Source organism: Pleurodeles waltl, chromosome 3_1 (assembly GCF_031143425.1).
Source record: "Pleurodeles waltl isolate 20211129_DDA chromosome 3_1, aPleWal1.hap1.20221129, whole genome shotgun sequence".
NCBI lineage: Eukaryota > Metazoa > Chordata > Amphibia > Caudata > Salamandridae > Pleurodeles > Pleurodeles waltl.
In genome coordinates this window covers 996422134-996434290 of record NC_090440.1, presented here as the reverse complement: position 1 = coordinate 996434290, position 12157 = coordinate 996422134, and the positions used below count along the sequence as shown (strand labels likewise).

The 12157-nt window shown below is 42.6% G+C and overlaps 1 protein-coding gene across 6 annotated transcripts in view; it reads left to right on the top strand.

Moving 5' to 3' along the window:
• L3MBTL3 (L3MBTL histone methyl-lysine binding protein 3) overlaps nt 1-12157 on the top strand; it is a 558444-nt gene that overhangs the window by 216616 nt on the left and 329671 nt on the right. For all 6 annotated transcript variants that reach the window (XM_069224176.1, XM_069224178.1, XM_069224181.1 and 3 more), the window contains one exon: nt 7223-7352. In XM_069224176.1, the coding sequence (XP_069080277.1) occupies nt 7223-7352 (130 nt within the window). The remainder of the gene's footprint in view (nt 1-7222; nt 7353-12157) is intronic.

Genomic DNA, 12157 nt, shown 5'->3' with positions numbered 1-12157 from the left:
AATATCTGCTTATCTGCAGATTAAACATACAAAATTGCTTTTTAGTATCCTAGTTATTAAAGCCTTTATGGAAGGACTAAAAAGAATCATACCCCCAAGGACACCACCAGTGCCTTCGTGGAATCTTAATATTGTGTTAACACGACTCATGGGCCCACCATTTGAACCCATGCATTCTTGTCAAATCCAATTTTTTACTTTGAAAGTAGCCTTTCTAATAGCCATCACTCCACTTAGAAGAGTTAGTGAAATACAGGCGTTTACTATTCAAGAACCCCTTATGTAAATACATAAACATAAGGTGGTTCTCCGTACAAATCCACAATTCTTACCAAAAGTCATCTCACCGTTTAATCTAAATCAAATGGTAGAACTCCCAGTCTTCTTCCCACAGCCAGACTCAGTAGCAAAAAGGGCATTACATACGTTAGACATAAAAAGAGCGCTAATGTATTACATTGTCAGAACAAAAATATTTCGGAAAACAAAACAATTGTTCGTAGCTTTCCAAAAACCACATGCAGGTAACCCCATATCCAATCAGGGCATTGCCAGATGGATTTTCAAATGCATACAAACCTGTTAACTAAAAGCTAAAAGAGAATTACCCATTACTCCAAGGGCACACTCCACTAGAAAGAAAGGCGCCACAATGGCTTTTCTTGGTAATATACCTATGACAGAAATTTGTAAGGCAGCCACTTGGTCTACGCCTCATACATTTACTAAGCATTACTGTGTAGATGTGTTAGCAACACAACAAGCCACAGTAGGACAGGCTGTACTAAGAACATTATTTCAGACAACTTCCACTCCTACAGGCTAACCACCGCTTTTGGGGAGATTACTGCTTTGTAGTCTATGCACAGCATGTGTATCTGCAGCTACACATGCTACCGAATGGAAAATGTCACTTACCCAGTGTACATCTGTTCGTGGCATGTTGCGCTGCAGATTCACATGCGCCCTCCCACCTCCCCGGGAGCCCGTAGTCGTTTTAGTTGCATTGAAAGTGTATATATGTAAATAATTTTGACTTTAATACTATATGTACATTCACTCCATTGCATGGGCACCTCTAGTATCCTTACTTTACCAACTCCTACCTCACCCTCTACTGGGAAAACAATCTAAGATGGAGTCGACGCCCATGCGCAATGGAGCCGAAAGGGAGGAGTCACTCGGTCCTGTGACTCGAAAAGACTTCTTCGAAGAAAAACAACTTGTAACACTCCGAGCCCAACACTAGATGGCAGGAACAGTGCACAGCATGTGAATCTGCAGCGCAACATGCCACGAACAGATGTACACTGGGTAAGTGACATTTTCCATATATATGTATGTGTGTGTGTGTGTGTGTGTAGATGTATATATGTGTATGTATGTGTGTGTGTGTGTGTGTGTGTGTGTATGTATATATATATATGTATATGTGTATGTGTGTATATATATATATATATATATATATATATATATATATATATATTTTTTCCTCTTCAAAATCCTTACTGTTCCTTCATAGGAACTTAGTACAGAAGATAAAACCCTGTTTTTGTAGGATTCAGAGTTTATTTGTTTTCATGGCCTTCACAATTTCAGAATCCTTCTTTGTAAACCAAAATGTCTATAGTTCATTATTTTAGCAAGCTAGAAGTCTGATGCTTCAAAACCAAAATCCACGTATCAAGGACCGACTGCAGCAATATTATAGCTTAATTTCCTAGCAAGGACGCTGAGCAGCACAATGAATATTATACCTGAAGATCCAAGATGGCTGTTGTCTCTCTTGACACGTGAGCGTTCATGGCCCCCTTTGGCAACTTAGTTCACTGCCAGTGCTCTACGACACAGACTGTTTCTATGCATGCGCATTTTATAATGACAACAATGTTCATGATTGTGGTGTTTGCACAGTAAGCTGTCAGTGTGAACCATTACAATTGTATCGTCTTACGGCTCTTGACATAGTAAGTATATGCAATGTAGACTAATATCTATTGTGTCTGTCAAGTAAGAGCGTGACCGCAAAGTATTTGTATACATTAAGTCATAGGCGTGGCTTATTGCTGCTGTACAGTTATTAACAACACTTATGGTTCAAAAAGTTGAACTAATAAACTAGAAATAAAACATGAGCTCAGTCGTATGCAGATAATGTACCAGGTTTCATTTACACGGGTCCCATGCAGTTTCAAGTGCGCAGGCAGTCCAGTGGTTCCACCACAGCATGAGTTTGCTTAGGGTAGATGAAAAGGCATCACTGTACTGTAGAGGACTAGATTTCCATTAGTAAGTTAATATTGTTGGTGTTAGGTAAGTCCCATCAGTACGTTGACACTTCACTCATGCACACAACGCTGTGATTATATAATCAAATAAGATTAGCATTTTTCGAGGTGACCTAATGTCATACTTATTGTCACTGGCAAGGGCCAGTACTATCACATCCATTGCCTTGTGACAGGATATTTCTAAGAGATTTGGCTTCTTCTCTGTGTGGGCTATTCTTTCAGTTTCAGATCATTTTTGGACCTACCGGAGCCACTGTTTAATTGGGATGGTATGGGTCTCGAAGCCTTCCCCTAAGGGTTAGTGCTATTGTTCAACATGAGAGCAAGGACCCAGTTTGCTTGCCCTTTCCTAGGAGGCAGCCCTAAGGTTGTAAAGTGTGTGAAATATAATGATAGCATAACTTCACACACCTCCCTTCTGTCAACAGCCATGTAGGGACCATCCCAGAGCAATATGTTTTATTGCTGCCATAGCTGCATGACATCTGGGAGAGTCCGGAGTAGTGGCTAGGAAGATGTTTTTGAGCACCCTAGGGGTTAGTTCTGCTGTGTGCTGTATTTTAAACTGGCTATGCTTGAAGCAAGTGTTTTGTGGTATATTGTGAAGATATGTTTGTTCCTGCTCCACTTCTTATTACTAAGGCCCTCATTATGACCCTGGCGGTCGGCGATAGTATGGCAGTAAGCACTGCCAACAGGCTGGCAGTACTTACCGCCATATTATGCAACCCACCAATGTACCACTTCAACTGCCACAGCGGTAACTGCCGCCGGGCTGGAGATATCCATCTCCAGCCCAGCAACCCTCACTGGCCCGCCTGCGGGATTATGACCCCGCCTACCACCATGGTTTTCGTGGCTTCCTTAACGCCACGAAAACCATGGCGGTAGGCACTGAATTCCCGTCACTGATGGGGGTCTCCCCACACCCCTACCTCTCCTCAGCCCCCACCCCTGACATTCACACCCCCCCTTCACAGACACACACACACACACACACACACACATACACACACACACCCATTCCCACATGCATCAACATATGCATACATTCATTCACACACACACATCCATTCACACACACACATCCGCACACACCTACAAACATACACCCAGACACATATTCACATCGCACTACGTACACGCACTCACACCTGCATACATGCACACATGCATTCCAACACGCAACACACACCAGCATTCACGCACACACAAACATTCACACACACACACAAAACACCCCCAACCCTGTTGGAGACCGAATTACCTGGATCCAGAGGGTCCTCCGGCAGGAGATGGGACGGGGCGCTGCTGCCAGCAGCAGTGTCCGCCAACAGAACACCACCAGGCTGTATTATTTGACATTCTTGTGGCGGAAGTCCGGCTGTGGTTATTATACGGCAGATGGCTGGTAGCTGCGGCGACTGCCATTGGCAGCCGTCGCCGCGGTGGTAGGCGGTTTTTACCACCAATGTCATAATGAGGGCCTAAGAGTCCTACCTATGTCATCCTCCTAACCTTTCTTAAGGCCAGAGTGGTGGCCGTCCGCATGAGACTTAACTTTTTCATAATACCCATTTTGTAGAGCATCTGCCTTTCAACATGTGTTTGAGGTTATGTCTGTTTTTCCACAGTAAGTGTTCATAGCCCTGTCTAGTATAGGACAGAAACTGCACCGGATGTAGGCCATATTGTTTCACTAACGTCCCAAATGGGAGCATTATTCTGTTCTAGAAAAGGGCACTTTTTGCCAGAAGACTTGTCCCAGTTCAGAGCTCCAGTGAGACTTAGAAAGATCATACCTAAATCTTTGAATATTATATAGAAGAATTACAGGGGCATATCAGATTAGGGGACCAGTGATTTTCAGATTCCTGTTCTAACAGTATATCACTTTGCATAGCAAATGGAGGATTTTTCAAACGGGACACTACAGGAAGAAGCAGTCTCTGTATTTCATTTTGCTCTGCACTGCTGGATGCAACGCCTAACTCTGGTCAGTGATTGGGTGACAAACCAGCAGGAAACCCACTGGAGTTGCACTGCTAAGTATAAGTGTTCAGAATCTGGAGCTCCTAGGCCTCTGGTCTGTTGGGAGCTTCAGTTTAGACCCTGTGTCAGCCAGCATCCTGCCAGGATCACATAATGATTTCCTGAAGTTCCAGAGGTAAATTTGAGAAGTATTGTAGTAACCGGGGTGAAGATTAATGATGTTGGGAAGGGTGATACTGTGGATTTTGGACACTGGAGAAAGATTTCAAAAAGTGATTTGGGACCTAAGTGAAGGTAACACTCTTGTTAAGTTACTATTAAGTAGATCTTGGTTACAGTGGTATTTGTTAATTCCCAGTTAACAGAATGTTACAGGCTCCCATTTGATTAATTTGTTACCCAGGTTTAATATGAGCTGTAAAGAAGAATGGTCTATTGTGAAAAGGCACGACTTAGACCAGCTAACACCCAAATCAGTGACGTGTTACTGGGATTTCTGTACCTCTTTAAATTTGAAATGGGGAGCTAATCCTACTAGTTAATCGTTGGACATATTGTAGAAGCTGAAACGTATGCTAACATTATTCTATGATGGAAGAATAATAAAGTGAAGTCTGTTTCCCATTTGTTCAGGTGTGAAAAAGTCATAAAAAGGTTTAAATTGGCATGGGTCTAGTGAGGTTCAGCATCCATGTATTAGTATATTAGAATTGTTTATTGTGATCTCAGATTAATACAAATGTAGTTTAAAAATGGTGAGAACTACTTGGGACACTGTATATTAGAGGCATTAGACCAAGAAGGAGTCTTCTTAGAACAAGGAGCAGTTCTTGGCTTTCATCTGGATGTGTGAATATTGCTCCAAGTTCTTAGTTTTACTGTTCATATAGACTTTCTGCAGAGGGCTTGCTAAAAAGTTGTGCACTGGTGAGTAAGAACAAGAGAAATACTTGATTTTAAGAGAAGCATAGCTCATGTCCACAATGTTCAACAATTTTATGTAACAATCACAGCATTTTTGAAAAACTTGTGTAGTTTTGAGACAGTGTCTGACCGACATATGATAAGAAAGAAGACAACTTGCTTTTGCATCATATGCATAGTGAATACGTCCGCTAAATAGTCTGTGTTTTAACATGAATTGCAGGTGTTTGGGCAATAGAACACTTTAGCCTCGATTATGATTTCCCCTGTATCCTGGTGCATGGATTCTGGAAAGTTGGAATCTCTGATAGTGACAAGTATCCCTGCACCTATATCTGGGACGTATAACTCCCTATATCTGGGAAGTTATTTCCCCTAGAGTGGGGAAGAACACATTCCGCATGTGTGTCCTTTTTTTGGCTTAAATCCACGCACATTTATCACCTAGTTGAAGCAGGGTGGGGTAAGCATGAGGGGGTAGTTTCTTTCTGCCTGTGGCAGAGCTGGTTTTTGCTTTAGTTGATGAGGCCTTTCCCTGCTCCTCTATGCCTCAAGTTTGCAGGCTGGTTGTGCTAATATGCCCTACCTGTGTCTTATCTGGGGAGTCTAGGCCTCGAGTTTGAAGACACAGTAGTTCAGGGCCCAGAGATACCAGGAAACTCATAGTCTGCAGGAGCAGTATTGCTCTCTGGGATACCGCTCTGCCAGTTTTGTAGTGTGTGACCTTATATTTGTTGTGTATGTTGCTGTTTATGGTTTGGATTAGCCACAATACTTAGTTCTTCATTGGCCTGCTTAATTGTAATGTGACTACAGGGCATTGTCATAAACAACCACTGTAGGCTGGACTCGTGAATCCTAGTCCTATATTGTTTTCCCCTTAGAAAGCAATGGTTAGTTTTATATCTATGCAACCATTTTATACTTAACAAGCTTTTAAGGGCCACACTTTTTGTAATTAATTTACTCCACACACCATAATCTTTCCTGCTAAAGCAACAGAACACTCTTGTACCTCAGTATAAATAGTGGCCACGCACGATATGTCAGTCTAGATTGTTAATGACTATGATGATGTAATTGTAGCCACTGTGACCAAATGGCCATTCCTTTCTATGTCCACCATTGGTTCTGCCACCAATTCCTCTGCTTCGATTAATCATGCAAAATCTGTTGCTGTTTGGATTTACAACTTGAGCAGCACTACTCTTGGCTTAAGGCACAGATAGTCTTATAGTACTCCTGTTGAAATATTGTATACCTTCCTCTGTCCAAAACCTATTTCAACCCAGACCATGATGTGTGGGGAAGTGAGTAGTTTCTTGTTGGGCTGGAGTGTTTTATCAAGAAAGATTTGGTTCTAGAAAATAATTTATCGATCAGCAATGTTGGCTTTGTGTCATGTATTTGCTAGGAGATTTCAGTAGCCTGTGGAACAAGCTTGGTTGTTATTCATGGTGTATATGGTGACTCTAACAGATTTAAAAAAAAGGGAAGTTTTTTTCTCCTATCATTGATGATTTGATTACTGAGTTGGTTTTACTTTCCAGTCATGAAATAACCATATTTGAGAGTAAAAATCAAGACAATTTATGTGAAAAATCTGGAAAGTTTGATTTGGGGGTGATCTGGATTCTCTCACTGGCTGACAGATGGGATCAGTTGGGTATTTTTTATTTTACCTCCAAAGGTGTGCCTTTGAGGGCCTGGTTTCCAGACAGGCCAATGACTGTAAAAGCCTAGAGAAACCTCCTGAGTCCCTGTTCGCCTGTAAGGCTCTGGTGCAAAGGCGAAAGTGGAGAACTGATCATCTGGGGCTCCTTTTCATGGCCAGAAAAATTAAAAACTCTTCATCCTGCAGCGAACAGGGAAGTAGTGGTATATTTGGGGTTAGAGCAGAGAAGGCTCATTAGGAAAAGTAGAATAAGCTAGAAAACCATGAGGTTGTTTTCTTGAAGGAAGTGGTCTGGGAAGTTTAGTGGCATTTTTAACTGATTGTTTCTCCTCTCCTGCAGGACTTCGAGGTGGGTTGTTAGCCTCTCGCATCCAGGAGGAAGCTTGCACCAACTGCGGCTATTCCGGCAAAACAGAAATCTTCACAAATGGCAAATTCTGCAGCTGGACTTGTTCCCAGCAACATAAAAAGTAAGACCAACTCACCTGCTCCCTAAGGGAAGCTGCTTCATATTTGTTTAATGAGGATTTTGCATGTTCGCTTTTGACCAATTTAGAGCACCATGGATGTTTGATGAACTTTATGAGCAACGCATTTGGTAAGACTTAAGAATACCACCTGGGTGAAAGGAGTGATACCCTACCTAATATTTCTCATTTGTGCCTGTTAAAGTCACAGGTCCTCAGTCAGGGTTAATGAACCCCAGCAACCGGACTCTGAGTTTTTGAACTTTGAAGTTAGTTGCTACTACTTACTCCACACGTTTTCCTGTATTTTCAGCATGCAGGCATAATGAAATAGGTTTCTAACAGTATGGCTCTGTCTTTCTCACAAACGTTTTCTGCACGGGAGGTAGTGCCCTTGAGCCAACCCCCACTGCATATGGGTAACGGTCATGGGAAGTGAAGGGTTATTCTCATAGTGGGTTGATTGTTTGACAGGTTGCCAAGACTGCTGTGCACAGCAAAGGTTGGTTGCACAGAGGTTTGTGAATAATAGATTATATAAAACATGGTAGTTAGATGTCGTTTTTCACAAAAAACATTTTGAGGGTAAGTAATGGTATTGTGTGCCCTTAAATTCTTAACAAAGATTAAAGATGATATTGTAAATTACATTATTATGGACTTCACTGGTGACATTGCATGTTACGTTACCAGTGATATAATCCATTACAACATTATGGATAACCCAGGCAGTGTAGCTAAATTCCAAAAACAAGCATTTGCAATGCAATGGGTCTCAAGTTTGCTCGAGTTAGAGCTATTAGCGTTGTAAAGTCCCAACTGGACTATTCTTTCCACATAAATTGAAAATGAAAAGTAAAACAGTTGACAGAAGCAAGTCAATTCAAAGTGCCATGGCCGCCGTGAGCGTGAAGGGGAGACACAAAAGAAAAATAAGTTCTCTCGTAGTCAAACATATTGGCATACGTGCTATTATCCATGTAACAGGGTCGATGGCCAAGGCGGTAACAAAACTGCCCCAAGGAGGGACAAACATTTACCAATGATAACAAAGGATTTTTAAAAGGCAAGCCCATGAACAAGTGATAGTGATGGGTGTGTGGTGGGCGTGGTTAAAAGCCCACAGATAGATTACAACCGGCCAGAGCGCTTGCATGCTCTACCTAAAAAAGTGATGCAAAGCACAATATCTCTACACACAGGCATTTAAATTTGACCATACTCTTGAGTAATAATACAGAGTCAGTCATCCTTCCTTTTTCTGGACTAGGGCAAATTTATGCTGAAGTAAGAGCCTATTTTACACTGGGGCTGGACATGCTTCCTCCTGTGGTATCTTAAATTATTTTTAGGCATATCTGGATGAAAGAAGGAATCAAGCTGTTTTTCATACTTTCCATTTCCCACTGTAAATAATGCTTCAGTTGCAAATACCTCGCTCTTGGAGTCTCATTCAGACTGTATATTTCTGTCAGAACTAGGGCTTAACCTCTCTCTTTCATTATTTGGCTGATTTAGTTCAGACCACGGTACTTTGAGGTAATATAGAATATGTATGCCACTTGCCCCTACTTTACTATTATTCCAAATAGGAGCTTCCAAATGAAAATAATGATATACTTACCTATGAGTGTTACACCATATTCAAGCATAGTGTGCATAATAGAATTTGATTTGGGAGAAAGACCTTGACTGAGACCATTTAAGCTGTGCTATGCCTTTAGCAAATCAGTGTGAATCACAGATCCACATGATGCCTACCTTTGGTGACTTCCCTCCAAATATGCTTCGCTGACATATTCGAAGGCCCTCCGGGAGTGCAGAGTGAAGCTCTACATTTCCCCCCCCAAAAAACAGGTAGGTCCTGTTCAAGGTCCCAGGTCATTGCCACCGGTTACCATCCTTGGATAAGTCCAAGCTGAAGGTCTAGTGTTGTTGCAGTCATAAAAAAGCCAAGCATGATCTCCCGCTCCAGGGAGAAGTTGCGTTGTCAAAACTTAAAACCTCCGTCTCAGGCTAAGTGCTCTACCTCGCATCTATGAGACTGAAGCAAATTTGCTCTGAATTTTGCAGGCTGTGACTACAGCAGTTAGAAACTTTTAGAGAGGCAATTTTGCAGTTATTCTGGATGGGTCAGGGTCCCTCTAGTGCATCTTTGGGCCCCACTTACCCATTGGGCCTCTAGATGAAGTCCTGCCAGTGGGTCTTCCCTGGCTTCGATTGACCACATTTGGCCTGAGTCTGATGCTTGGATGACACTATGCAGCACCTCATCACCTTTGTCGCAGGTAGGCCCGATAGGCAATGCAGCCTTGGCACACTCTTTGACTCTAGTGGCCCTGGTTCAGTACTCTTCCCTGAGGGCTCCAGAATCAACTTTAGACATACCTTGTTGTATGTCTATCTATGAATTAACAAAAGTGCAGCCAATAACTTTGGATGATTCCTCTACTGTTTCCTTGCCTCAAAACTAGATCTGTCTGACTAAGGAAGTTTTTTTTTACTGACTCCAATGCAATTTAGGAGACCTCGATTGAAGAGGCCGATGAGGTAGACAATTTACTCCTCCCTCATTTTTTTGATGCTGGTCTTTATTACTACCTCGACCTCCAAGATGCTACTGATTTGGACACCTTTCCTGAAACTGAATTGGATTCTCCATTGGACACCACTGATGAGGGAAATGTGTTGTTTGATGCTTGTTTGTAGGCTTCACAGGTCTTCGGTTTACAGTTGCCTATGGTTAAAACCAAGGATAACTTAATGGCTTAAATTGTGCAGCATGTGCCATAAACTTGAAGAGCCATTACTGTTGTTCTGATGAGGCCATTTGGCTACCGGGTCCGTATGGCGTTCAGCACTTCCTGTGAGCTGCCTGATTTTGCAGTCCCACATGCCTACTACCGGCGACCCCTCTTTTAATTTTTTTATTTTTTTAAGCAAAATAAGACTCTGAAGACTATTGGCGTTCAAGCTTTGATAGCAAGGAGTCATCTCAATGCTTTACCCATGGCTCCTACTGATAGAAAATCTAAGAAAATTGGTGAAGTTTTTTTTTTTTTTGTGCTGCCAGTTTGACCCGACATTCATTGAATGGTGTTTTCCTTTAGGAATTATACACACTCACTTTGGGACATGGCAAGCAAGATCTTCTGTGCTCATTAACTTCATTAGCGCATACCATACATGATGCTTAGTGCTGGCCTGGATACTACGGACAATACTGGCTGTGCTATGTCCACTAGCGCTGTTTTTAGGCGACATGCTTGGATGGTTGCTGTAAGGTTCTTCAAAGATGTCCAGGCACTATTCATGGTTATGACTTTTGACAGAGCCAAACTCTTCAGAGCGAAGGCAGATTCAGTGATGGAGCACGTTAAAGACAGCGGGGCAACAGCCAGCTCTGTGGGATTACTTTCCCCAATCCTTGCCAATTCCACCAAAATGCACTGGAAATTCCCATGGTTCTTGAGGAGGCTTGCCTACTAAAGAGGCAGCATTCCTTGTCTGTTCAGCAGCGAGTCCAGCCTTTTATTTGGGAGAAGGGCAATCAGGGGTGGCAGAGGATGGGGACACCTACAGATGTAGCAGTGTATATCCTCACTAATGCATGTGGTTTCACAAGCCATATGGGACTGGTAGGGTGCAGAATCCACCTTGGGCTTGCATTCAGTTACTTCAGACCAGTGATCCTTAAAATTGTTCAATTTGTTTACATCCTCCTCTTCTTGTTCACATGTTCCTTTGGTTTGGAATCTGATTTTGAAAGAGCATATCTCCATCCTAGCCAGAGAAAATAAGGCACTGCCTGCCAAGAGTGCAACTCAAATTAGTGCCACAGATAGAGAGCGATGTAGGATTCTAACTATTCCAGATAATTTTTGTTCCAAAGAAAAACGGGTGTGTGAGGCAGATACTGTATCTCATATTTCTGAACACTATCCTCAGGAAGGACAGGATGAAAATGCTGACTTTAACATTAGTGGCCTTGGATCCCAATGACTGAATGGTGTCCTTGGACTTGCAGGAAGCATACTTTCATGTACTAATCCTACAGTCTCACAGGTGTTCCCTCTGGTCTGTCATGCGGCTGGGGCACATCTAATTCAGTGTTCAGCCTTCTTGCCTCATCTTGCCTCCTGGATGTTCACAAAAGTGGTGATAGTGAATACATTTATTCCCATTTCTTGATGACTAGTTGCTAAAGGTGTGCTGGTGCCAGTCCGTCTGGGGAAAATTTAAGGTAACAGTTTCATTGTTGTCGACCCTTAGGTTTTTTGGATGAAAAAGATGAAATCCCATCTTAAACCCTTGTAGAAGATCCCTTTATAGAGATCATCTTTGGACATTTTGGCTTCGAAGATTTTCCACCTCCACAGCACCTTGGTGACATTTACTTGAGTCCGATGTTTCTGGCTCGTGGTTTAATTCCGGGCTGGATGTTTCTCCTGGACTCTTGCATACTGCTTGTGCCTCATGCCCACTGACACTTGCAGGCTCTGAAGTGGAATGTTTTACTTCAGGCACCCGACTCTCAGAATGCATATTGACAACATCCACATATCAGTTCGGCAGTGTGAGACCTTTAGTAGTGGATGACAGAAGCAAACCTTATGTGCAGGAGACCATTCTGCTTGCTCCGTCCTAAGCTCATGGTGGTGATGGATGCATCCTTGCATGGCTCGGCAGGTCACCTGAATGATGATGATGAGGAGATGAGAAACCTCTGATCTCCGGTGGAGCTTTGCCACCATAGCAACCTTCTGGAACTGCATGCCATATGCCTAACCTTCAAGGCGTTTCTGCCT